Raw genomic sequence first — 26,048 nt, 5'->3', positions numbered from 1 at the left:
CTACTTGCATTTTCATCCTGGCTGCGGCTTTGAATTAATAACCACAAAACGAAAGCGTAGCCCATACTAAATATTAGCGTTCTTTCAATGTAATAACTTAATTTTTCCAAAACGAATATCGACCAGTCAAAATTTTGCACTCATTATTACTAAAAACACGAAATATTTTCACACAAAGGTTAAAACTGACAGAGTAAAGTTCTTCTAAGCAAGTATGTTTCAGCATTGAATGACAGTGCATTTTACATCTAAAGCTGACAACCTAAAAATGTTTAATTTAAGTAAGCTATGTTAGCTAGAAACAGAAAATCATCATTTCTAGCAATAACGGCATCTAATGTTTGCTGCTTCAGGAATTTGGGTATGTATGTTAATGCATTCAATATAGATATATTATTAACACACATAGATTGTTATTTTTTTAACCTTGGGTCATATATTTTTGACTGTGAAAAAGTTCAGCTTATGTTCAAGGAAACGCTTCAATTACAATCGTGTATTTATTTTATTGATTAGTTATTCATCCTGGTGAGAAGCGGCAGTAATTAAACAAACAAAATATATGTTTGTATTTTAGTCTTTATTCGAAAATCTAACAGAGGTAACTCATATTTTTAAAAATGCAGAGCTGCAGGGGTTGCTGCACTGTTTATCAGTCTTAACTTATGATATTCGGACTTAATTTACCTGCCGAATTAATGATCTGACTCCGTGTCGAAAACACGTTGATACAAAAAATGAAACTCAAAGTGTGTGTGTGTCCGCGAACTCATCACGGGACGACGCAGCGGGCGGCGCGTCATCAGAAGATCCAGAAGAAGACGGTTGGTCACAAGAACGTCGAAGCAAAGGCGACGGTTGAGTTTGTTGTGGACGTGCATCTCGTGCTTGTTGTTGCTGACGCCCAGCGCGAATACGGGATACAAGAGATCTGGCATACTGTAAATGTTGCGGAGATGATCGGATAAACCCGATGGTATGGAAGAGGGCCCACATCATGGCAAGTAATTGCAGGAGGAATATAAGGGCTGAGAGAAATGGATTCGTAATCTGCGACAGTGCAAGCAGTAACGTTTGTTTTGCGGCGTGCGCGAATGTGTCTGCGACGTAAGAGCCGTTGATCGCAGTTTCATCAGTTGTAGTAAAACTCGTCGGGGTCACCAAAATGCAGGGGTTGCTGCACTGTTTATCAGTCTTAACTTATGATATTCGGACTTAATTTACCTGCCGAATTAATGATCTGACTCCGTGGTTGCGTGCGGTTAGAATTCTCTAACCTAACGTTTTACTAGCCGAAAGCTCTTACGTTATTACAGATACAGTTTATCAGAAACGGTCCTTTATTGTAGGAACTGTACAGGTTCCGAATATGACACAATCACAAACTTAGCATTCACCATTTAAAACATGTCTAACGAATTACAATTAACACGACTAACGTAATACGTGCGTACGATTCTGTATCTCTGTCTGCGCGGTTACTCGCGTATCAGTTCGAGTTTATAAAGCGGAGCGATGTGAGCGGAAATATTCAACACAATATACACAAATATGTCAGAAATCGCAAACGATAAAATAAGCGTTGGGCAATGGGGATTATTTACAGTTAAAACTCGGATGTTATGAAATCACCTGGTAACGTACTAAACGGAGCTTTCACATAACGTTATTTTAGAGAAAGTTTCCAAATATTAAGCGACAATTGCAGTTTTATCACTAAACAATACTTCAATAAATAACTGGCGAATACTTTCCCACGAATGATATATTGGTATTGAAAGTGGCTCCCAGGCCACTACAGAGCAAAGATTGGAAACATGTTTGAGTTCACCAAAAGTGTCTCATGATATAGATGAATTCTAATTTATGGAAATTTAAAAAATGAAAATTGCTGTGTTTGAAAAATAAGTAATTTTCATCTTAGGGAGCATGAAAATTCTATCACCTTTCACACAAAAGACTGTATTCAGAATTTAACCTTAGAATTAAACTAGAACTGCAGCCTTGAGCTCCAGTATCCAAATGCAATGCATGGAAAAATTGCAAAAATATTATTAGTTTTACATACATACATACAAGTATATGTAAGTAAGTAAGTACTCTCTGATGAATAATTGGAATAAGAAGAAAAGCAAATCAGAAACATGATCAGTTATAGGGAGAGTAATTTGCATTGAGAATCAACAACGTGAAATGTTTACACACCGTACTTGAAAACTGGTGAAAAATAATCACTAAAGAAAATTCATTAGGATAGTGGTAAAAGAAATGCATATTATTCTTTATGCATATCACATAAACAATGGCTGAAGTCCTGTGAGCATTTTTCAATTTTTTTTTCATAATTTAACGATTACAATGCATATGCATAATTTTTCCACTAGTTCAGGCCATTATGATTTCCTTTGTTCAGCAAAAGCCTCTTTAACAGCATGACATATCACTTTAGCCGCTTCTTTTAAATCTTTTTCTGACATTTGCACTGATACCGCAATACGAATACTTGCTGGCCATTCAGATAGAACTTCTGCCTTTGTTCGAGTTGCCACAGTGATGCAAATGCCATTTTTCTCACACTGCAAAACATAAACAAGCCCAAGTTTAAAATTGTGCTTGAGCTAAATGGCAAGTTACATAGGTGCCAACTCAGAGAGACAACATCACCCTTTAAAAATTTGTGATGGTCTAATTCCAATAACTATGATTCTGTTTCCGTGATAAATCTATTTCGTTAAAGGAATTGACATAGGCGACTATTTTTTATTGGCAAAAAGCACCACTGTAAATGTGAATCATTCTTGGTAATGAGTGATTCTTACACAAGGGTTTATGAAACACTACAGGTAAAGATGGAAAATTCTTTGACATAACTTATGATGCATTTTTTACAAAAATATTGTTTTCGTGCAAAACAGACGCATTTAAATGGTACTAAAGTTCAAAAATATTCATGTGTGGAAGTATTTGTCTTTTTATAACCAAGAACCAGAATTGCAACCAAAACAACCAACAGTTTTAAGCAATTCTTTGATCTAATAAACTAACCTACAGTGCCATAATATCATTGGTAAATCAACTTAAATTTTGTCAAACATTCCTCCTAGCCACATCTTTGGAAACAAAATTTTTGACCTTGTTTCAGTGGAGTAGTTTTAGTCATACATTACCACAGGAAATGTGATAGGGCGTTTAAAAACTTTTAAATTAAATCAACAAGTCTATTTTTAATGAAACTATCATGTGTTGCATGAATTCCATTCCTCTTCTGAACCACTTAAAGGCAATTGTTTTGTTTAACAAGCTCTGAAAAGTTAAAGTTGTGTGTGACATTCTGAGTAAAACTAATAATCTAAACAGATTCAAATCTTTCAACTATTGATAATAAAAAATTATGCGGCTCATATGGGCATTCCAAATTTCAGCTATCACCCCTAATGGAGAAGATTGCACATGCCTGATTTCAACAGACATTCAACTTACAATTTTTGTGTGATTTGATAAGCTGACAAAAATGCTAGATGGGCAGATGCATTCAGATATTTGTTTGCCAAACGCCCAACTTCAGTTATCAGTTTTAGTGTTCAGTTCAACTCAGTACTTCTATCAGACACCCAACCAATAGTATGTTTTTGTTTGGCTTGAGTTCCTGGTTTTAGGACTGACCAGTGGCAAAATCTAAGTTCTCTTTCCGAAGAAAAAAGAACTATGGCATGTTTTAGCAACTGAAGAATTCAAAATGTCTTCTGTTCATGCTGCACCCTTGTTTTTACATCACTGCTTTGTCATTAAGTAATGTAATGTCAATGTAAGAGCTGGTATGCAATTCATCGTTACATGTTTATAAAACATACTTTGGTGGAGCAATATCATTTGCATGTATTTGGCAGCATTCAATCATTTTTGTTTGCCTAACTGTCTCATATTACTTCTGTTGTTAGAGTTACAAAATGCATCTGCAATGATAAAATATAGACATACAGAAATGTTTCAAAGTAATGCATAGTAGGACAACACCCAGAAAGGTCAAGTGACATGCAGTAAAAAGTCTGTTTAAAAAGACAGCAAGCACCTATGATAAGTTACTATTATATCATTAAGCATTATTATCATCACCCAGCAACTTATAGCCACAATATAATTTCTTGTGAGACTAAAACACCTTATCAACGACATCATGGAGAAATTCTAAGTCTTTTTCTGGAGTGACAGGATGCTCTCTTTGAAGATGGAAGCATGGCGATTCAGGATAACCAACAAGCTTAATCCCTTTTATTCTGAAAATAAACATGATTGATTAGAATTGAAAGTCAGCTCAGTATAAAAATTTGATGATAAACTGGATTAATAAATATGACCAACTATAAAAGGCAATGACTATTATGTTATTAGTGATCACACAGATCTGCATAAATCATGTTTTACTGTATGCAACATGATAAGCAATACATACCCTTTCAAAAGGTTTTGAAAGAGAGAAGCTTTTTGTCTAAGGCGAGCAAAAATTTCTGAAACAGATATTCACAAAATTTTAAAGAAAATAATGAAGTATATGTTAACAAGCAAGAAGAAAGTGTGAAAAAATATTTAAAATATCAACCAAGGATTTCATATGTACTTCTAAGGACCATGGACAGGGTAATTACACGCATTTTGATTGTAGTATATTTTATCATGCTTTATAGGATTTTTTTATGATAACTGCTTCATGATACTTCAAAATTTTTTAAAATGTTCCGTTCCTTTACAAACAAACAATCTGATAATACCATTATTACAATTAATATCCAACCTACCTGGATTTTCTTCAGAGATTTTCAATCCTTCAAGTGCAGCTCCAGCAAGAAGTGGAGGTAAAGAAACAGAGAAAACATATCCCACTGCGGATAGGCGCTGACTACCTGCAACATAGTGGCGACCACAAGTAAATCCACCCCCTGATGCAAGTGAATTCTCCATGCAGGCAATCACCAGATCTACTTTTGATATCTGAAAATAAAGTGGTTTTCTTGCCATTGAAAACTTGGAAAACAAGACTATTTCATAAAAAAATACTTTTATTAAAATAAAATGCCAAATGCTCATATATTTTGTACACTGTCACCGTATTCATTTCACGAAGCATGTTGCCGTGTCAACTATTATGACATGGCACAAACACCATTCTAAAGAACATTACAAACAAAATTTACCGGAATATTGAAGTGTTCAGTAACGCCTCGACCGTGTTTCCCAAGAACACCAAATGAGAGAGATTCTTCAACAAAAAGTCTTACTTTGTACCTATATTTAAATTCTACCAGTTTAGGCAAGTCACAAATTTGACCGGTGTTCATGTAAATCCCTTCCACAACCATGAATTTCCTAACGACTGCAGCTTTCTTAGGATCCTGAAAAATTCAAAGAGAATGTAAAATCATAGCCAATCTGCATTATTAAATATGAAGGAAAATTACCCATATAGTTTTACATTTTCTAATCTTATCCAAAAGCTTGTAAAACTGTTGTTAAACTTAAATGATCCGCTTAAAGATTTTGAGGAATCATGTACATTCCAAACCAGTTTCAAATAAATGGTTTATGAATAAGATTGCAATAGGATGCTCAGCAGTCCATCCATACAACTGCACAAATTAAACACAATTTTCATGAACTGTTAGTGACACAAATATTATAATATTTGATTTTTTTATGTTTTGAAAAACATTCAATTTTATGTGTGTTGAGCTTGCAAAGTAACATGTATGCACAAATCTGTAGGCTGAACCGCTGTCACGTAGGGTTAAGCTAACTAAAATATGTTGGGCCATACATCCAATTGTACAAACTTCTCTGTACAGTTTCTTCCTAGATCAGTAGTTTTAGCAAGTTGACTTCAAACTGTCGTATGATACATAAATTGCAATTGACTTAGGTGATTAAACTTTAGTACATTCATTTAATATAAGGCTTTTGTAATTGAGCCACAGGCTTAGGTGTTGTTCATGGCAGTTTATTGAGCAGTGCCATAGCAATGAATTTAGATTTGCACAATCTGTAAGGCAGAAACTTTTACAACTACTGATTGATCCTAACTTTCGTTGATTAATGATTAATTTTTTTTTCAAACAACTCCTTTTTCGTATAAAACAATTCTGTTTGTGTTGAGATGGCAATGAAACTATAATTAGCTCCATTATTAAATTAATTCAAGACATAAAAACTAATTTTTGCAATGTGTTTCAGACCGTGGACATTGACTTCAATGCTTATCAGCATGCAACACTGACCTAGGTTGGACGATGTTGATCGGAAACTTTTTAACTTCATTCAACAAATAAAGAAAATTAAGCAAAGTTCTCGAATCAATCAGAATGTTACTTTTTTCCATAAATATATAGGATACTTTGCTCTAGAAGACATTGTCAGTTCGTTACTCAAATAGAATCCAATTTCATTCATTTATTGAAGACCGTCACAGAAAATTTTATTGTAAAAATAAAATGGATAAAAAGTGAAAGTCTTGGAAAAGTTTTGGTATGCACAATAAAATTTGTCCACAGTGAGTTTTGCTACAGTGAATATTTGGACTAACTAGACTAACTTCTCAGCTGTTTCTGAAAAAATAAAGTTGCTTGTACTGACCTGAAAGTTCATATGTACACACAGTTTTTGTATAATCGAACACTACATTGGAAAACAAACTATTTAGGGGAGCCTAGGATCATATCATATCATTAGTATAGTGCATAGCAGACTATTAGTACTTTTGACTTTTCTTATAATGACATCTTTACAGGTCCCTCAGTGCTGTCATTCTAATCTAAACAAATTATATTATACATGTATTATTTAACAAATAATATGCTTACTTACTTTTTTGTCCATTTTCTCCTGTTGCTTGAGCTTATCCTCTAAGTCGTCCATATCATTGTGTTTAAAATAAACTACTTTGCTTCTCGAGCCTTGTAAACCTTTTTGAACAGCAAAGGAAACGGCTTCATCTCTGAAAAAATGTGAACATTTCCATGAAAGCAAGAACTATATACAGTCGCAATCAATGTATGTTATGTAATCTAAACAAAATGAAAATAACATCAAAAATTAAAAGTTCATACGCAAATATGATATCTCCTTTTTTCGCATAAGCAGGAATTGCACTCAAGACAGTTGCAAATCCGTACGAATAAATTACAGCTTCTTCTGCACCCATAAATTCAGCTAGTTTCTTTTCCAGTTCCAAATGGATATCTACAAACAGTGATGGTGATGATTCATCTTATTACAGAAACTGTTGGATGCTGAAGGGCAAGGTTTTTAAAAAAATTATTGAAGCATTTTAAAGTGAACATATAATTAGGAAAAAATGTAAATACCAACCAAAGGTGCCGTAGAAGGTTCTTGGTCCACATGTGCCCACACCGTAATTCTGGATACATTTTTCGATCTTATCATCCACTCTTTTGTTGCCAACTAAGCCCAGGAAGTTCAAAGAAGCAAAATTTTTGCATTTATGGCCGTTAATAACAATATTCTTTCCCACTTGTCTAAATTGAATTTTGTTTGTTTAAACTCATCTGCTTATAGCATTAACATTTATGCTTAGTAAGTAATGCATTGTGTAATTATACTTTAGGTACAGTTTAATATGAGCTTTTTGGCATATATAATTACACATTTAATGCTTTTCATAGTTTCGATGAGATCAATATAATCTGCCCTATAAATGTCACAGTTATAGAAAGACATTGTAAAGTATCAATCTTTAAAACCCAATTCTAAAACTATTAAACTTTTTTTGGAACCTACACAATTCTGATTATATTAATCTCAGTGCTGGAAACAAGTCTCAATGGTCATGAGTCATGACAAAAGTCAAGTCAATAACATTGCAAGTCCAAGTAAAGTCGAATCATTCTAATGGCATTCCCAAGCCAAGTCGAGTGAGTAATGTTTATCAAGTCAAGTCCAAGTTTTAAAACATACCAAGTTACAAACAAGACACAGTTTATGATTTATTTTTTGTTTTAGGTCAATAATAAATGGCTTTCTGAATTCTCGTGACATAAATGTAATCGTAAATTCTGATTTATTCCATTTCTGACGCTTTTGTAGAATGTGTTGCATAGTGATTTTTGAATACATTATTTTGCCACTATAAAACCGATTCTACAATGAACTGAAATATTTTGCTTTATGATTCGAGTCAAGTTAACTGAAATTTTTATGTAAACACAAGTTAAGTCAAGTCTTTCCAAATACTTGACTTGAGTCAACAAATCATTGACAAATCAAGTCTTTCCATCTCTGATTATTCTGTTTCAGTAAATGCAGTGGTTACCAGCTTTTTCTGAACTAACATATCTTTGTGAAGTCTTTAATGAAATAATTCTGTGATATCAAAGGAATTAACTGTAACCATCTTCTACTACGTCACATTAAGGACTTCAAAGTATCATACAAGTTGGCCTTCATTAACAAAACAACTGAAACCAACTAGAAAAGCAGTCAGCTTGTTATATGACAGATCAATAACCCACCTTGCAAAAAAATTGATATTTAAATAAATTAATTCACAACCAAAACAAAGTTGTCATGATATTTCAAGCCAAATCAAGCATGATTAAAATGCAGTAACAGCATTAGAAACTGATTAAACCAAATAAGTTACACAAAAGTTGTTTGCAAATACTATTTTAAGTTTCTAAATTTTCCGGGGATGACCCTATGATAGTGTCCTATAACAGACTTTTTATAGAAAAGAGTTTGGTTGTTATTAATACAAAACTATGCCAGAATAGAAATCAAAAATCTGGAGGCAAAAATAATCTACAATAAAAAACTATTCTACTGTATTTTACAAACCTCTAGTCATAATAAAATGAAGAGCAGGGCATCTAATTTAAGAAATGAGATATTTCTTACAACACTTCCAGATCCATTAGTTATGTTTTTATAATATACAGTAATTAAATATGATAAGACAATCAAAGTTATTTAATTAAAGTTCTTATATTACTCATCACTTGCCCATTAACCAGCCGATAAGGCCTTGTTTCAGCTAAGGTTTTCTCCACAGGTGGTGCAAGTGGTTCGGGTTTCCACAAATCTACAAGTACTTTCTTTTCTTTTGCTGTTAATTTTTCTTCTTTATCTGGAATCTTGTGAGGTTTTGAAAATATTAAACGCAAAATCCAAATCACCAGGAGACCTTCAAATATGACGTGATAGGGAGTCTGAAACATATAGACATAATTATAAGTACCTATTTATACTCAACAGTAATAAAAACGCTTTTAATGTTATTCAATTTGTCATTGTTCAATTATAACACCATCTAAAATAAACTATACGACCTAACTGTAATTTAGATCACTATAGCATCATTTCATTTTTATCAATAAAACATTAATTGCAAATTGATATTCCAACTGCAAATACCCTTAATTCAATTAAAACATCTTATCAAACATATTATAAAAATATATACTGTAGTATTAATATATTTGAAAGGTATTTTTAACAACAGTATAATTTAATGCTGAAATATTTGAGGTACATTAAATACCTGAAGTGCAGATTGAATGGCCTCATTCACAATCCAAAGTTTATCCACATCCATGATGTCAATCAAAACAAACAATTATAAGCACAGAATATGTAAAAATTATCTAAATCTAATAATTATAATATTTTTCAAGTATGTAACAGGTGACTTCTGAAATATATATATGAAAGAGGTAAGCAAAAAATAAACAGCCTAGCTGAAAATTTTAATACACATTTATAGAAGAGCGATTCAGCTATGAACTACATTTATTGGACAAGCTCTATGGCACACTAAAGACGTAAAGAACTTCCCATACAACAAAGTAAGGCACATTACAGGCGAAATATATCAACATGCCAATAATGAATTTAGGAACAAATTCTTTTCTTTGAGACAATGAAACTTTTCCCAGTGTTTAACCATGAGATAAGACAATTACAAGTTAAAATATTAATACGATAAAAAGAGACACTAAAATGAAACACAACTTACTTACATAAGCACCAAACATTATCGTAATAAGCACTGACAGTGCAGAGTTGTATGGTATGAAAATATTTAACTTCAGACTAAAGAAAAGCTTTGCATGCCTTAAACTTAATGCTCGAGCTCCGGTTACCAAACTTGTCCATGTACAGCGGTACATTAACCGTGGATACATTTTTTATTAGTTTTCCAGGTCTCTTATACTTTTGCACTCAAACTTGAAGGACTCAATGGGAAGGAGATAAGAAGTAATACAAAAGAAATTATGGCGTAATAATTCCTCATTGTTCTATTCTGACATAGGAATGCAAAAGTAAAAGAGACCCAGTTTTCCTAGGTTTTGGTTCAAATTGTTCCCAAATTTGAAACTGTTCACTATTACCACATCTCATTAATTTGAATATGGTCTCAATGCTACAATCTTTTAAACCAAACGTTTGGAAAAGGTGGCCATGCTAACTTTCAATCGTTCAGCATCACTGCTATGAGCATCTTGCAGGTTTTAAACCCTTCGACTTCACTGTTCTTCTCCTTTTATAGTGTCACCAAAGTTAATGGCATTTAATAAAAGACATAATTCAATACAATCTTACCTAGCATATACAACATTACAATCCCGTTTTCCCTAACATGTACAACGTACAACGATGTGGAAAACCCATTTTAAACTCAGTTAGGCATTCCGGTTCCTTATAGAACAGATTGCAAATAACTTAGACTTAACCTTTCCTAGAAGAATTTTCTTATAACATCAGCTATTGTGAAGAATTTTTAGAGGCCGTGGTATTTGACCTTATCTATTTGCAAACGTTATTAATCGAATCATCTACACTACACCAAAATACCGATTACTAAAAATGTTTTGAAGCTTGCAGACAATCTACGGAGGGCAGAAAATTTTGAAAGTTTTAAAAAAATACGAAATCACTGAAGCATGAAATTAAAATAATGTCATGCCGAAATCTTCTTTCAGCTCGTTTCAATGACGACGCTGAAAATGGTAATGATAATGACGAATGGACATTGGCAGTACTGGACAATATGTTGGCAATAATGGCCAATAAAGGTAATGAAATATGGACAAAGACAATATGTATTGGACAATAACGGTACAGTGTTTCTATTTCATAAAGAAAGGTTACACTTTGTTATTAGGTTGTAACTAACCCAAATGTGTATTTTGGATAATAGACAAAGACAAGAAAGTGTGAAAAAGTGCACTGCAAAAAAGACTACTACAAAAATAACGTAGCCCAATTTTATACAATAAAGATTTAAGTAACGCTATGAAAAAGGTTCGTTGTTCGTAATTTAATTTAACAAACGTCGGACAATGGTAACGGTAACAGGTACTTCAATTTTGGCTATAATAGCAGCTCTTTCCGACACTGGTCCGTTCCTTAATCCCAACGCCAAAAGAATCCTAATTCCGTACCTTAATAAAAAATAATTGTAACTAAAGTTTCGATAAATTCTTCAGCTTCATTCAATACTATTGCCCAAACTAACCCAAGCTATCAAAGAAATCCAAAATATTGTAATGATCGACAACTTTCTTGCTTTAACCAGCTATCCATTTTGTCTTGGCATAATTCTGGTGACAATCAAATTAGGAACAAGGAAATCTTTTATTACACAATTTTTGAAGTTAGACTAAATTATGTAGGTCTACTTAGATAGTTAACTGGTTATTATTTGTAGTTTACAATAAATTCATAACATTCGTCGATAACATAATTCGAAAACATCCGCACAAATTCAAAAAACATTTGAAAAGTTTTTTATTAAATTTATATAAATCCATAGAAATTTATGTAAATTTAAATAAATTCACACAAACCTAAATAAATTTTTATATAAATTCAAAAAATGCATAGAAATTCAAAAAATTGCCCCAATAAGAAATCATGGAAATTTAAAAAAACTTAAATAAAATCAAATACCCTGTAACAAATTGAAGTGAATTCATAAAAAAATTATAATAATTTTTAACTTATACTGTAAATAAAAATAACCTTTAACTAGAGTAAACCTAGTTCAACGACGCTGGACTGGTCTTTTGATTTCAAGTAAAAGTAAACATTTATGAATTAGCGCGGTTTTTAAGTATCTATTTTGACTTCTTCAGTCCAGAAACAAGTGGCTTACTTCTAAACGAGAAACAATTTTTTTGTTCACAACGAATGTTTGTACCCAACGTCGAAACGAAGGCCTTCGCCGCTCTAACGTTAGTTTTGTGGTCGCTTTTAATAAGAAGTTGCTACTAGTCATTTATTTAGTATATTCAGGTTTTATTATTGAACAGAATGATTTCATTTCTGAAACATGGTCTGTACTTGGTTTCTTGATTGAAGCGAATGTGTATTATAATAGATTAAACCGAAGCACATTGTAGCTTGGATGGTCTTAGCAGGTTATTCCCGACCAGGAGCTAGGGCGCTAGGCGACTCACACATCAAGAGTGATAGCCTATAACAAGTAAGGAGTCGTTCGTTTATGAAGGGATGATTTTGAACAACACTTCGGGTTTGTGGTAGGTTTACCAATCATAGTTGTAGCGGCAAGCAATATTAAAGATTATTAGCCTACACCAGGGGTTCCCAACCTTTTTATGTTCTCGTACCACTTAGCCACCACGGATTGTCAACACGTACCACTATTTTCAAAACAACTAATTTGATCCAATATTCGCACAGCAGCATTGTATTAATAACAATGACAGCAGGGAGCAAGATCGACAAAAGTAGCTTACTGAGTGCAGAGAATTTAGTACGGAAAGAAATAAAAGTGTTGTTCGCATATTTTAGCAACTAAAAATTAAATTGTTATTCTACTATACTGTATATCGCATGCAACGGAGAGCTGCTCGCGTACCGCCTGAAAAGCTCCCGCGTACCACTAGTGGTACGCGTACCACCGGTTGGGAACCCCTGGCCTACACGTTTAAGTCATTTTAACGTATTGACAACTGAAACCAAGAAATTATGTATCATGAGAAAGCCTAAACACCGCAGAACCATCAGGGTTGCAATGAAGTCAACGAAAAGAAATTAATTCAAATGCGGTAGAAATAACATCTTAATGTTCAAATCAAAACAGAATTGAATCTTTTACAACATTATAGCAATAAATAACTTATTTTATTCCTTCGTTGAGGTTGTTCCATTGTTGGTCTTGGGGATCGTGTTCTATTTCTTATGCACTTTTGGGCATTTCTGTATAGGCTATAGCTTTATCTTAGTGCTTATATAGCCTATGCAGCAAGGATTATTTTTTCGTAAAGCATTGCTTCAACTTTTAATGAACAATTTCCCTTTCAATATAATGAGTATATACTTGGTATGATCATAGTTTTCGAAAACGTATTTCTTTTTAACGGGATTTTTTAAAACCCTAGTTGTAATATGATATAAAATAACGTGAGCGTCAACTCCACAGACGTCGTTTAAATTCTTGACACTTGTTAATTATTTATATGTCGCCACAACAGCCGTTGCAAGACCACTTCGCGCATAAATTTTTAAATGACGGTTAACACCAAGCTAGTGACTGAGTGAAATGCGACAAACTAAAAGAGACGACTCAAAACATTAAGCTTTAACGTACTGTGACAAACAGTCATGATTTCGCAAGTTTACATGTGGTTATCAATTTTTTTTTTGAAAAACTAAAAACCTTTTCCATCGCCCACAATCCTAAAAGAGTATTAAGCTATTTTGTAGAATTTAATAAACCGAAAACTATTTAACGAAAAATTCGTACCTGATTTTCATCACCCATTTTTTACAATCGTATTGCTCTAATTATGATTACGTACGAATGATAAATTCAAAACAAAGCCTTATAATAATAATTATAAATTTTTGAGCATATCTTAGCGCTGTGGTGCAAAATTTGTAAATTCATTAAATATTAAAACGGCAATTGACTTTCTTTTTTCTCTATACGTCACACGTTGGTTAAAAAGGGCGCAAAAGAGAATTTAAACCGATCAGGTAACGACTAACGTCGTTTGAAAAGATTAAAAAGTTAGAACTTTCTTTATCTTTAAAACCGATTCTGTGTATGAAAAAGTTTTATTGAAGTAACATGTCAGCAGGTTCATAGCGTACAGGGTGAAACAGCGTTTCAATGGACGTAAGCTAAACGCAATTTAATTTGATTTTCGGTGATGTACATTTAAAACAGATATTGAGATATTGTAGTCCTTGCAATTTCAAAACGGTTAAGGAAATGTTGGCAACTGATAACAGTAGTAGTTGGGGTTATACCAATGATGCTTCAAATCCGTGCTTTACCCAGGCAAACAACAACTCCAACAATAACAGGAGTGTTGAATATGGATATAGCAAAGACTTGATAAGTGAAGACCGCAGGTTTCCGAGTTTTAAACAGAACTCAAGTTCAACAACAAACAAGACTCCCTTGTCGTCAATCACAACACTATTAAGTCATAAAGCAACCATCCAGATTCCCGTTGATGAAAATCCCAACTCTGACTTCCAAAATCATACAACGATCAACGCGGAAGAGCAACGTTTGGAAGATGATGATGACGAAAATGAGCAGGAGGTAGAAAAGGAAGATGTTGACGTTTTTATCGATTTTCAAGCCCCAGCGTCGTGTCACTACGGTGAATTTAGCAGATCGTCCCCTGTCAACTACTTCAACGCCCTTCAAAACAATTTCGAACAAAATGGTGCAACGGCGCCCAACGTTCAAAAACTGTGGGAATTCGGCAACACCGGTACACCTTCAACGCCTTATCAATTTTCGTGCCCCAGTTTCTACACAACGTCAAGCGCTATTCATCAGAATACTTCAACAAATCTGGTAAGTTGAAATAGTTTTTTGAGTAAATTTAAATTAATTTTTATTTAAATTTAATTTTTTTCCCTTACGCCAATTTCGAAATATTTCAAACCATATAACAAGTATGCTAAGTGGACATTTGCGGCAAACTATTGAAGATTATTTGATCCTTGACCGAAAGCTATAAGCCAAATCCACAACATTATTCAAAAATATAGGAAGCGTTGACAAATGTTAATTTTAATTTTGCGAAGCCACCTCGTTTTTCGTGGAATTATTCGGTTGCAGACATATATTTACTCGGATCTATTTGCTTAGACCGATTAAACTTACAAATGTTTGAAAGTGTTACAGTTTAACGCTGCAAGAACACATTTATCTTCGAGTTTTAAACAAAATCGGTTATGCGCAATATAGCAGGCTAAGCATACGCTAACTGCGAAATGCGTATAGCTTACCTTACTTTACAACTTTGTGCTTGATTTAAAGGCGTCGGTTGGTATAACGAGAGCAAACACTTTCACAATTGTATAGCTTTATAACAAATCAATTTAGTTGTTTGTTGAATAAATGTAATCGCATCCATACAATTATCAACTACTGTTGTAGACGCAAATTTTTAATTATCAAATTAATTCGTGTCGCGAAGGGGTGAGTGGCCGCAACCGAACGTATTTTAACCGTGAATCGTATAAAGAAACGTTAATCGATTTTCAGTTAAGATCGGCAAACGCCCATCACGAATCAAACTTTCGCCTGGAGCAATACACAAGTACTTATTGCGCCGGCGCGTGTCAATTTCGATATAATGTAAACCAAGTCAACTACAATGGGTTGTAATTGACGTGGATAAGCGACGAGAAAATTTCCTGTCTTGTCGATCATTTACCTTTTCGTTACAAGTCACAAACGTTACTGTTACGACTACGCTGCAGCTGCAACCCGAAGAAAATCTTACAATTGCCTATTGCATAATTCAGGAAAATTAGTGGTTAGTTCTGGGCGGAAGCAATTTCAGCCTTGAACCATGATCAACAGCTTTAGTAACCAATCTTGATCTTAATAGACTAAAACAAAGTTTTTTTTATATAATTATTTAGTGCAACAATCAAGTCGTTCCAACGAGTCGTAAAAGACGTCAAGCTGCAAATGCAAGGGAAAGAAAAAGAATGGAAGGGTTAAACAAGGCCTTTGATGCCCTGAGAAACGTGGTGCCTTCAATTAGCAGGCGCAGGTATTGTTAGTTAAATGTTTACTTAGTAACATGATGTGGTAACCAGTGAAGATAATAATAACCTTACACGATGCACCGCATAAGATAACCAAACACAAAATGAAGCCCGTCAGAACAAATCATAGACTATCATTTGTTTGGTCGTGTTAAGTTATACTTCTAGTCCAATATATCTCAATTCAAAACATACATACTGAAATATCGTAACAGCATTGTGACCGTGTAATTTCAGGAAATTGTCCAAATACGAAACCCTTCAAATGGCTCTTAACTACATAGCAGAACTTGGACGTCTACTAAACAAGGATGAGGACAAGAAAGAAACATCGTCAGCAGAAGACAAGGAAAGCGCTGCCAAATCAGAAACACAGAAGAATACTAATATAAAAATGGAAATACTTAAAAAGATGTAACGTACAGCTACAGCATATGCACAATCAAACTATAAGTTGGGTGTCTTTTTACTAAAACTTTGAATTTAAGTTCCTTTTCCTGCCATAAATCTATTTGATGCTGATGTTGTAGTTATAGGCCTAATGCCCGGCTTTGTTTTATCCATTTTATATAGTCTATTTGCTCTGTTCAAACAGTATTATCATTAATAAAATTACTTTGTAATAAATAAGAGTATACTGTTTTGCAAAAGGCAGCAAGTTGTTTTATTTAAAAAAAAAAAAAAAAAACAGCGGTTGGCTACATAGCCTACCGAAGGCTAAAAATATGCGTCATTTTTACAGAAATTTAAGTGAACTTAAAAGAATGAGAAATTAATCTACCTTCATGTGTGTGTCCAGTGTTCACACAGTTTTGCACCAATATGGCGCCTGTGAGACTCAGACCGTATGAAAAACACTCATAAATAAATAAAGAAAACGTTATTTAAAACCAAGGCATGGTTGCGAGTCAGTTGGTTGTCGTGTGGGAATACGTGCTCATAAAAATACTTTCTATCTTTAACAATTCAAAAAATTTAAATAATGCATGAGTTTTGAGGCAAATTTACTCTGTGAAACAATGTACAGAAACCTAGCAGCTTTTGATATTTTGCATTTGGAAATAACCAGTCGGCTTAAAAGTACTTTCGTTTTACTTTCTGTTGTGGTTAAATTGTAAGCAACCAATCTACTAAGCACCATCTCGAACAGGTACAATCATTCATAATTATCAATACCATCTATCCATTCCTATGGAATTACATCTATACTTTGGGTAAAGAGGACCCAAACGTTAACTGTTAAGATGTCTATGACGTTAAACTATATTAGGGTAATCCCCAATAACATCTGCAGCCAGATTTAGTTCGAGTCTTAAACTTAAGGAGACAAACATTTGTTTAAAGGGTCGCAGTGTGTCGAAGTTTAAAAAAGCACGCGCTTTTACAAGACTTTCTGCAGTTCGTTTTGTAGGCAATACATATGTTTGCTGATATTTTTAAAATATCATTAAAATTATAAGCGCTATGGATTCTGCAAAGCCAACCGCCGAAGCAATGGATACCCTGCTAGAAATTTCAAGAATTTTAAACACGGGATTAGACGCTAAAACTTTGAGCGTTTGTGTGCAGCTCTGCGAACTTGGAATAAATCCAGAAGCTATTGCCACAGTAATTAAGGAAATAAGGTGTGTACTAAGGTGGATACAATGTAGAGTAAGCCATAACACATTTGAAGCTATGTTTTTTGTTAAGTTTAATTTAGCTTTAACTTATCAATCACTATATATATATAAATAAATAGCCAAGCCTCTACCTTTCTCGTACAATACAATAATATTAACATATGAATGGCAATCTGACATACAGGCCTATTTCTAAAGTAGTTGGTATATATATCTTTGGTGGTGATTGTAAAGTGGGTAATTGTGCCAGTAGAAGATGGGTTACTGGTTTGTGTGTTTTCAAACTCTAAAATGGGGTGACAGTTTTGCAAGCGAATTAAAGCAACTAAAAAGCATTTTATATCATAAAATTGAGTTTATATACTGAAGATACTGAGGATCTTAAACAAATAGTTTGAACATACTATCACTTTGACTGTAGTCAGCTGTTCATTTTCACCGTGCAGTATAAGATTATCTGGGTCTGAGGTGGGAATGCACAACCGTGTCAAAGTGCACTACTAGATTTAATAAATTTATTTGTGAGATGACCAGGTCACTTCCATGTGGTTGTGCACTTCTTTTCTAGGCCAAGGTTATTGTTGGTTCTTTCAATTTACAAAGTTGTTACCATGCAACACTGCAACAACTTATAAACTAAGCTTTTAAAATGCTGGAATGCTTACCCTGAATTGTTGTTATTGTGTTAAAGTATGTTTTTAAGATTTCTCCAAATTGCGAAGTGAGTGTGGCATCATTGGTGATTAAAGAAAAATTATATACCCATGTAAAGTTTTCTAACATTTTTTTCATGGGTATCTAATTTTTTTTATGGCTAGTAACTCAACAACACCTTCTCCATTCTATCAATTAACTTTTAATTTTATTGACAGGACACAGACAACAAATCTGGAGACACAAAAAATGTCTACAACTACAAAGAAATGAATTCTGAAGACAATTTAACCATTATTACATTGCATAACTTTTTAGTTTTGATCTTTATCTTCTGAACCAAGGTGGTTAAGAGAGAGTTGGAAAGTACATATTTCATGCTTTGTTGTGAGTTTTCTTATTAAGTGTGTACAAGTTTTGATTCAAATGAACTGGATATTACCATGATAATATATCAAGTTATAGATAAAAATATCCAAAAAAAAACTTGACAAGTACAATGACTGATGTTGTGGATTATCATCAGGAACAGACATATTTTAAAAACTTGTATGTCACATAAATAGATCAAAACAAAATTACCCTAAATGCAAGGCTCAGTTCTCAATTTCTGCTAAAAGTAGTACATCATATAGGCTTGCAAGTTGCGTTAATAAATACATAGAGAAGTAGATTGAACATTTCTTAAATGCCACTGCAGATGAATAAAACAAATGCCAGCAATTTCAAAGTACGGTATGCATATACACAAATCTACCCTGAATAGAAGATTACCATATTGACAGACAGAAAATAATGTTATTAGTACATTGTTATTCCACATATGGTAAGCCTAAATCAAGCAAGCGAACCGCTGTACACAATGATTAAAGTTCAGATACAAGCATTACTTTAAAGATGTAGATAAATGGGTTATGAATCACAAGTTCGATGAGTATAACTCTGCTACACTGGCATCATAGTTATATGTATTCTGACATTACAAAACAAATTTTACACAAAAATTGAGTCTGTAACTACTTCTCTTTGTGTACCTTATCATAAATCTCTGGCATTCTTTCTTCACAAAAAGATATGCTTGCTCTTACTTTGCCATACAAAGTGTGATCAAACATAGCATGAAATTCCGCTTTAGTCAAGTAGCTATCAGCATAAAGCATTTGAAACCTGGTTAAGTATATAGACTATGTGTTAGGCGATATTCTTCAAATGTTAAAGTGTTCAAATCATCCAGCATGAGGCTTATAGAAAAGCTATATTATTTCTGAAGCGATGTCACAGTACAATACCAAGCATTTCAGTATTACCGTCAGCAACAGCATTGGTGGTAATCTTAAGATGACTGTACACCAGACACCCAGCAGTGACGCAATTGCATTTATCTGTACACTGAATGTGTCAAGAAGCGTGTCTTTCCATGACATCAGATTTGTGATGTCATGGACATGTGATGTTATGGATCAGATAGCTGGTGTTGCAATGGAAACACTGTACTTTACCTGTAAGCTGAAAATCTATAAGCTTGCCACGTTTAGAACATCTATTTAGGTAACATCCTTGTCATAGCCTTGTGTACTTTTTACCACATTATACATAACGTAGACAATTTCATTTTAAATAATATTGTAATATGCCACATTTCAACTTGAATTGCTTCAGTTAGTGCGGTTTTTCATTGTGTGAATGTGCGGCTGGTGCATAGCCAGTCGCAAGGCCACCTTAAATCACTTGCAAAAATGTGGGTGAAACAAGCATGCTTTTTTGGTGTGAATGTGTTGATGTGCGAAAATTTCATTCAATGTACAGACAAAATCTCAATGTTTTTTCCTACAAATCGTATCTAGCTTACAGTCACTTAGACTATGGCAATTTGAATAGTGCAGACATTTAGCTTCACACTAAGTAGAGCTTGAACATATACATGAATAAACCTATGTTATCTTGCATTATATACTCCACTTATAGACCAAACAACCTTAATATGGCTTAACACAATACACAATAAAAGTAGCATATTTTGCAGGAACTTGTCCATTGTCACAGCAACTTTGAGTCAATATTGAACTTCGGTATAAACTTAGGTAAATCATACATATTTAACCTTACTCAAATCTAACCAATGGAAATGATACGTGGATTAGTTACCCTCCAAAATCCTTAGTAGCCTTCTCAAGCCTTCTAATGGTTTTTACATTGTTGAAATTAGCTGTCCGTGGTTCCCCATAAGCTCCAATATCCATGTACATTTCTCCGTCTTTATTTGTGGGGTGGATCATTCCTGGGTTATCAGGGAGGTAGAAGGGGCACAGCCACAATGGATAAACCTTTGCAATAAAACAGAAACAAATTACAATTTGCCTTGTTGATTCCTGGAAGTGACAGTTTCTGTTTTCAAGCATGAAATTACTGTTATAAGCACCTTAATCTCTTTGTCAAATGTATTCAAGCATTCCTTCATTTTTCGAATTGGGACCAGCATGTCTTGCACAACATGGTGATCTTCATAGAGTTTTTTCACTGTCTCACCTTGTGTTAATTTCAGCAGTGACACTTTAGGGGGCACCAACCAACCAGCAATGAGCCTAAAGACGGGATGGTTTCCGAATGGAATAATATCCTGCACAATTAAAAGTGTCCACAACTGTGTCAGTTGATAAGTTGACTTACAAAAAGAATTTCATTGTCCACCTGTAGCTCCCAAAAAATGCTCCTTGTGTGCCGATGGTAATAATCTCTTAAAGGAATGTATTCAACTTTAGGTCCATTTTGTAGGCATTTTTCCACATGTTTGAAGAACCAAGGCTTATACCAACTCCCAATTTTATTCAGCTAAAAAATGTTTGATATTATTTGCAAGCTGATAACTTTAATCAACTTACTTTCTTTGAAATTTTTGTTACACCTTTCCGGTTTCAAAGATGTCTGTAAAATTTCCAGTCATTACAACAGCGGTGTCTTTTGAATATGACAAACACTCAACAAAGTCATTCTTTTCTGTGTCCATAGATTCTGTCATGAAGAACATCATAAGTATCATATATATTAGCAATGCATAAAGGAATACGAATTCGCGAACTAGTGAAACACAATAGCATACTTGCTTTTGACATACAACAACACATTACCTTCCGTGAAACACCTCACCACCGCATCAATGCTATGTTTTGGATGGTAAGCAATACGAACATATTGTTTTGATGGTATTATCTTGACTTCTGCAGACACTAAGAAACCAAGCGTACCGTGGGACCAAGGTACAGCATAGAATAGGTCAGCATTTTTATCCTAAAGCACAATAAATATTTCTTTTAATAATTTGTATATGTGATCAATACTTAAGTTTAATTTAAGTATCAACATTTACTAGCAAATGTACATTTGCAGCATTAGTAGTAGTCATATATGAATCTACCTTAGTGCACGTGACTACAGAGCCATCGGGTAAAACGAGTTCATAAGACAGGCAGATATGCTGCATTAAACCATACTTGTGGGAAGATGTTTCAACACCTAGATAAACACTATAGGTAATAATTAATGAGCAACAGTTTTTTTTTTGAAAGTCATTATCTAACAATAGGCCTGCTATGCAAACAGTTCAATCCAGGGCAACAGCATTTCGTAAGAAGGGCAAAGTCTGTGCAAACAAAGATAGAAGTGGTTGCCTTATTTTAAATAATAAAGAAAATAAAGAGTGGTACCGGTGCCCATTATCAATCCTCCGAGAGTCAGATCATCCAGTTCGGGTACAATGGGCAAAGTCCAACCAAGTGGCAGCAGCAGAGAAGTTAGCTGGCCCATTGTGACAAGTGGTTCAACTCGAACAACCTATAGCATTATCTGATGCATTGGGCCTTGTTGCAAAAGCATTATTATGCAGTACATCCACTATAATTAGTTACAGTGGTACATAATTATTACAATACAATGTAGAAAAATAGCCTCATCATAGACTCATTTTTCTACAGACAACTCTTTTTCGGCTTTGAAAGCAGGTCTTCATAGGGCAATACTCTTGGTATATGTACTCAAAGTTCGCAACAAATGTAATTTTAAAACTGTGGCGAGATAAATAGATCTGTTTGAGCAGTATGCTTGCCCAGCCTGCTGACCATTAATAAACATGTTGAAATATTAATAAAAACTAGCACACTTCCTTCCCATACTAACAGTTATTTTCTCATTAAACAATCTTCTAATTTGATAAACAAGGCTTTCAGCTATTTTGCATTTACATTTTAGAACATAATCTCAATATTATGGTTAAGGTTATCAGTGTTGTTATTTCGTTTGTGTGTCTCAACCGGAATGCTAACCAGTTTCTGTTCACTTTCTCCACAGTATAAGCACCTTGCAGTGTAACTGCAGTGAAAAAACTTTAATTGTTTGACTTTAAAAAAAACAGAAAATCCTTTTAATATTGGTTAAGATAAATTTCCCAGTTTGTCATGACAGTCTGTATTTTCTACATGATTAAAATAGTCAGGTTATTATTGATGCTCAGACAGCAAACCATTCCGATGAAAGAATGTGTATTTTACACAAATTTAGAATTGTATTTAGATTTAATATTAATAATAATTTCAAATTAAGTTAGTTGTAAGTTAAAGTTGTTATACTTCCATGGCTCGGGAGTATATATTCATTTTCGAAATGTAAGGATAGAGAAAGTGTAAACCAATCACGCTAATTATAACATTTTAATAAAGCCAATATTACCGAATAATTGTTTAATCCATCATATTTAGTGATTTGCAAAAAAAACACAGAATTAAAGAGAACATGTCATAGCAATTGCCCTATAAGTAAAATTCTACTTTGAATAGGTAAATGTAAATTAACAATTGAATTGTTATTAGAACAAATGTGAAGTTTTTTGCTAAGCTTAAAATTGTTGATCTGTATGTGATTGTTTACTTAAAAGACTAAAATCTTAAAGTAATGTATCTGAACTCTAGACTTGAGACTTTGATTTCAAGTCCTTGATAAAGTTACAGCAGATAATGTCAGACAAATATTAGTAGAAAAAGAAGGTCAGGAGAATAGTTACACCGTAAAAAGTAAAACAAACCCAAAAAATTCAACAGTCTGCTAAATGCAAAATCACTGTCATTAGTTTACCTGTCGTTTTGTGTCCACTTCTAAAATGTCCATCAGATTGATATTAATTTTCTTCATGTCTTGTTTATATTTTCCCAAACGTAATGAAACAGTTGCCCAGCCTGGTCTGCCTGTGCACATTTTTTTACCATCACTTGGTTTCCAGTTCTTCACCTAAAACACATCATAATTCAACTTTTCAAATTTAAAAAGTACATACTTTACAAGATCTTCTTCATGTTACATATTTTTCGGTATTACTAAAAATTAAAAATTTGCCTAAAAAATTCATCTTGTTAAAAATTCAAGTCATCAATTAAAGAAGCATTATATTAATATAAACATAACTGAAAAACAACATTTTGTGCGCTTTACCTGTTGTTGGATGTTTTTCACCCTGGCATCGTGTTGTTTTGGGGCACTATTAAATTTAAAAATCACCCAAGCTCTGATATACATAAAAACGTCAAAGAAAAATGAAGCGGGAAGTAAAAAAAGACAGACTATTAACCATCTGTAGTGAACCAAGACATGCTCCAGCCCTAAAAGATAAAAAAGTATATATATTGTTTTAAATTTATATCTTAAATTTAAAATAACATAAAATAAGTTTCAAGTAATTACCTTTCTGTCGAAAGTAAACCATCATTAATAATAGACTACAGATCGCTGTCCCAAACACAAAGTTTTGATCAAACCACAAATAGTTTAAATAAGACATTTTTCTATATTGTATCAGTCCTAAACTTGATCAACCTAAAGTAATCTATACACACTAGGGACTGCAAAATAATGTTTAGTTGAAAAATAAATTTTAATACAAATGAGTCAACATCCTAAGACTTCGTACTCCACACTATGATCCTATACTGCCAAACAAGATTTAATCTTACCGAGTTGAATACAACTGCTAAAACATAATCCAAAAATAAGGGATGCATCAAAATGAAACATTTGTCTTAAAAGTTATGAAATTTGAGGTGCTTTCATGAATACAAATTTCATTCCTCTCATAGCAATTTTCAATCTGTCCAATTATACTCATAATTAAGGCCATTTAAAGTCATTAAAGTCATATTTTTTTCTATGCATCAGTAAGTCGTGAAATCAATTTTAACGCAAAAACCGCATCCCTATGAGGTATATTAAGAAAGTTATGAAGTCATATTTTCCTGGTTAGGTCATAAATCAGCTTTTTAAGTTATATAGTCATATTTTTGAGTTATAAAGTCATATCGTTGTATACTTTAAATCAAAAGTACCAATTTAAGCGGTGAAGCAATTAAGCACTAAGAAAGTAAGGCAATTTCTGATTGAACATTCATTCACCCGGTGCAACTAAACGATTTTACCAGTCAACTTGTTCGGGCATTTGCATCAAGTGACATTCCATTGGTAAAAGTACAACATCCATCAATTAGAAAGCTGTTTGTAGATTTGGGAAAAACTGTACCCTCTGAATCAGCTTGTCGCCAAAAAGTATTTGAATTGAGTGAAGCAGACAATCAAAAACTGCTGGATAAATTGAGTGAAAAAGAATTGTTTTTTGTGATGGATGAAACAGATTTAAGAGGCAAAAAATTTCTGCACACGCTTTGTGGTACACTGGACAAGCCTGAATCTTGTTTTCTGGTTAAATGCTCTGTGCTAGACAGATCGCCAAATATAGTCAGAAGATAATACATGAACTTGACGATGTGGTGAAAGAACTCAAAATTAACAGAGAGCAAGTGAATTTATTGATATCTGACGCAGCAGCTTACATGTGCTGCGCTGGAAAAGTCTTAAAAGAGGTATATCCTAAACTGCTGCATGTAACATGTGTTGCGCATCTACTGCACAATTGCGCCTTGAAAATAAAAGCCTCCTACCCCGAAGTAGACAATTTGATTGCAAAAGTGAAAGCAAGTATCTCCAAGAACAGAAGCAGAGCTGCCGATTTCGATTCATGTGGCATACCACCACAGCCCATAGTTACTCGTTGGGGTAGCTGGTTGAATGCTGCTCAATATTATGCCGAGAGACTTCCACAAGTGAAAGAAATAGTCAATGCATGGGAAGGTGAAGGAGTTATTGTAAAGAGCGTCAAAAATTCAGTCAACGATCCAAAGTTGACTAGTCAGTTAACAGAAATATGCCTCCACTACAACAATATTTCAAACTTAATACTCAAAATGGAAAGTTGTACGTACACCATCAAAGAGGCCCATGCTGATCTAAATGCCCTTGATTTCGGAAAAGATCCGCTTGAGCTCAAAAATTACATTAAGAAGTGATTGGACAAAAACGATGTGAAACAAATTATGGAGCTACAAAGACAAGACATTTCACCAGCGCTTTATGCAAAACTGCAGAAGTGTCAACCCACATCAGCGTCTGTGGAGCGCTCATTTTCCTTACTAAAGTCATTTTTACGTCCAAATCGTAACTTCAAAGACTCTAACATTCCACACTACATGAAACTGTACTACAACAGTGATTTAAAATAAAAATGGATGTGTATTCCTGTTATGTTGCGTATGTTTTACTCTTTAGTTCCGTGAGTGACGTTGTTCGCATATAAAAATACACGATTTTCACATAAAGTCATATAAAGTCATATTTTCCAAAAAATAAAGT

General features: G+C 33.7%; 4 protein-coding genes and 1 long non-coding RNA gene across 5 annotated transcripts; 2 read left to right on the top strand and 3 right to left on the bottom strand.

The window, feature by feature from the left end:
- Positions 1-2,152: 2,152 nt before the first annotated feature.
- LOC143459169 (serine palmitoyltransferase 1-like) lies at positions 2,153-9,690 on the bottom strand. Its single transcript, XM_076956193.1, has 10 exons — positions 9,545-9,690; positions 9,007-9,212; positions 7,357-7,523; positions 7,095-7,227; positions 6,853-6,982; positions 5,190-5,387; positions 4,794-4,986; positions 4,451-4,505; positions 4,160-4,274; positions 2,153-2,576 (listed from the first exon to the last, which is right to left on the bottom strand). Exons 1-10 carry the CDS (start codon positions 9,596-9,598, stop codon positions 2,394-2,396), a joined length of 1,434 nt encoding a protein of 477 aa, XP_076812308.1. The 5' UTR covers positions 9,599-9,690; the 3' UTR covers positions 2,153-2,393.
- Positions 9,691-9,692: 2 nt separating this feature from the next.
- On the bottom strand, positions 9,693-11,883 carry LOC143459172 (uncharacterized). Its single transcript, XR_013117744.1, has 2 exons — positions 11,522-11,883; positions 9,693-11,447 (listed from the first exon to the last, which is right to left on the bottom strand). It is a non-coding gene; the product is annotated as an uncharacterized LOC143459172 (long non-coding RNA).
- A 2,240-nt stretch (positions 11,884-14,123) lies between these two features.
- On the top strand, positions 14,124-16,691 carry LOC143459170 (uncharacterized). The gene is made up of 3 exons (XM_076956194.1): positions 14,124-14,845; positions 15,925-16,058; positions 16,291-16,691. Exons 1-3 carry the CDS (start codon positions 14,246-14,248, stop codon positions 16,469-16,471), a joined length of 915 nt encoding a protein of 304 aa, XP_076812309.1. The 5' UTR covers positions 14,124-14,245; the 3' UTR covers positions 16,472-16,691.
- Positions 16,692-17,366: 675 nt separating this feature from the next.
- Positions 17,367-18,832, top strand: LOC143459171 (mitotic-spindle organizing protein 1-like). The gene is made up of 2 exons (XM_076956195.1): positions 17,367-17,678; positions 18,548-18,832. The coding sequence occupies exons 1-2, from the start codon at positions 17,518-17,520 to the stop codon at positions 18,600-18,602; spliced, it is 216 nt and encodes a 71-aa protein (XP_076812310.1). The 5' UTR covers positions 17,367-17,517; the 3' UTR covers positions 18,603-18,832.
- On the bottom strand, positions 18,516-24,207 carry LOC143459168 (delta(24)-sterol reductase-like). The gene is made up of 11 exons (XM_076956191.1): positions 24,054-24,207; positions 23,805-23,971; positions 23,451-23,603; positions 22,031-22,157; positions 21,742-21,839; positions 21,455-21,614; positions 21,232-21,338; positions 21,018-21,158; positions 20,749-20,946; positions 20,475-20,653; positions 18,516-19,496 (listed from the first exon to the last, which is right to left on the bottom strand). Exons 1-11 carry the CDS (start codon positions 24,148-24,150, stop codon positions 19,346-19,348), a joined length of 1,578 nt encoding a protein of 525 aa, XP_076812306.1. The 5' UTR covers positions 24,151-24,207; the 3' UTR covers positions 18,516-19,345.
- Between the last annotated feature and the right edge of the window lie 1,841 nt (positions 24,208-26,048).

Source organism: Clavelina lepadiformis, chromosome 5 (genome assembly GCF_947623445.1).
Source record: "Clavelina lepadiformis chromosome 5, kaClaLepa1.1, whole genome shotgun sequence".
Lineage (NCBI taxonomy): Eukaryota > Metazoa > Chordata > Ascidiacea > Aplousobranchia > Clavelinidae > Clavelina > Clavelina lepadiformis.
This window is presented reverse-complemented; position numbering and strand designations above follow the sequence as displayed.

What these genes read in the sequence shown, in the direction of transcription:
- LOC143459169 (XM_076956193.1), bottom strand. Translation starts at nt 9,598, where the DNA reads ATGGATGTGGATAAACTTTGGATTGTGAATGAGGCCATTCAATCTGCA. An exon ending in CCATTCAATCTGCACTTCAG is followed by an intron (nt 9,213 to 9,544) that starts GTATTTAATGTA and finishes TATATGTTTCAG; the next exon opens with ACTCCCTATCACGTCATATT. An exon ending in TTTCAAAACCTTTTGAAAGG is followed by an intron (nt 4,275 to 4,450) that starts GTATGTATTGCT and finishes GTTTATTTTCAG; the next exon opens with AATAAAAGGGATTAAGCTTG.
- LOC143459170 (XM_076956194.1), top strand. Translation starts at nt 14,246, where the DNA reads ATGTTGGCAACTGATAACAGTAGTAGTTGGGGTTATACCAATGATGCT. An exon ending in AGAATACTTCAACAAATCTG is followed by an intron (nt 14,846 to 15,924) that starts GTAAGTTGAAAT and finishes ATAATTATTTAG; the next exon opens with TGCAACAATCAAGTCGTTCC. An exon ending in CCTTCAATTAGCAGGCGCAG is followed by an intron (nt 16,059 to 16,290) that starts GTATTGTTAGTT and finishes GTGTAATTTCAG; the next exon opens with GAAATTGTCCAAATACGAAA.
- LOC143459171 (XM_076956195.1), top strand. Translation starts at nt 17,518, where the DNA reads ATGGATTCTGCAAAGCCAACCGCCGAAGCAATGGATACCCTGCTAGAA. An exon ending in ACAGTAATTAAGGAAATAAG is followed by an intron (nt 17,679 to 18,547) that starts GTGTGTACTAAG and finishes TTTTATTGACAG; the next exon opens with GACACAGACAACAAATCTGG.
- LOC143459168 (XM_076956191.1), bottom strand. Translation starts at nt 24,150, where the DNA reads ATGTCTTATTTAAACTATTTGTGGTTTGATCAAAACTTTGTGTTTGGG. An exon ending in TGAAAAACATCCAACAACAG is followed by an intron (nt 23,604 to 23,804) that starts GTAAAGCGCACA and finishes GATGTGTTTTAG; the next exon opens with GTGAAGAACTGGAAACCAAG. An exon ending in CATTTGACAAAGAGATTAAG is followed by an intron (nt 20,654 to 20,748) that starts GTGCTTATAACA and finishes TTTATTGCAAAG; the next exon opens with GTTTATCCATTGTGGCTGTG.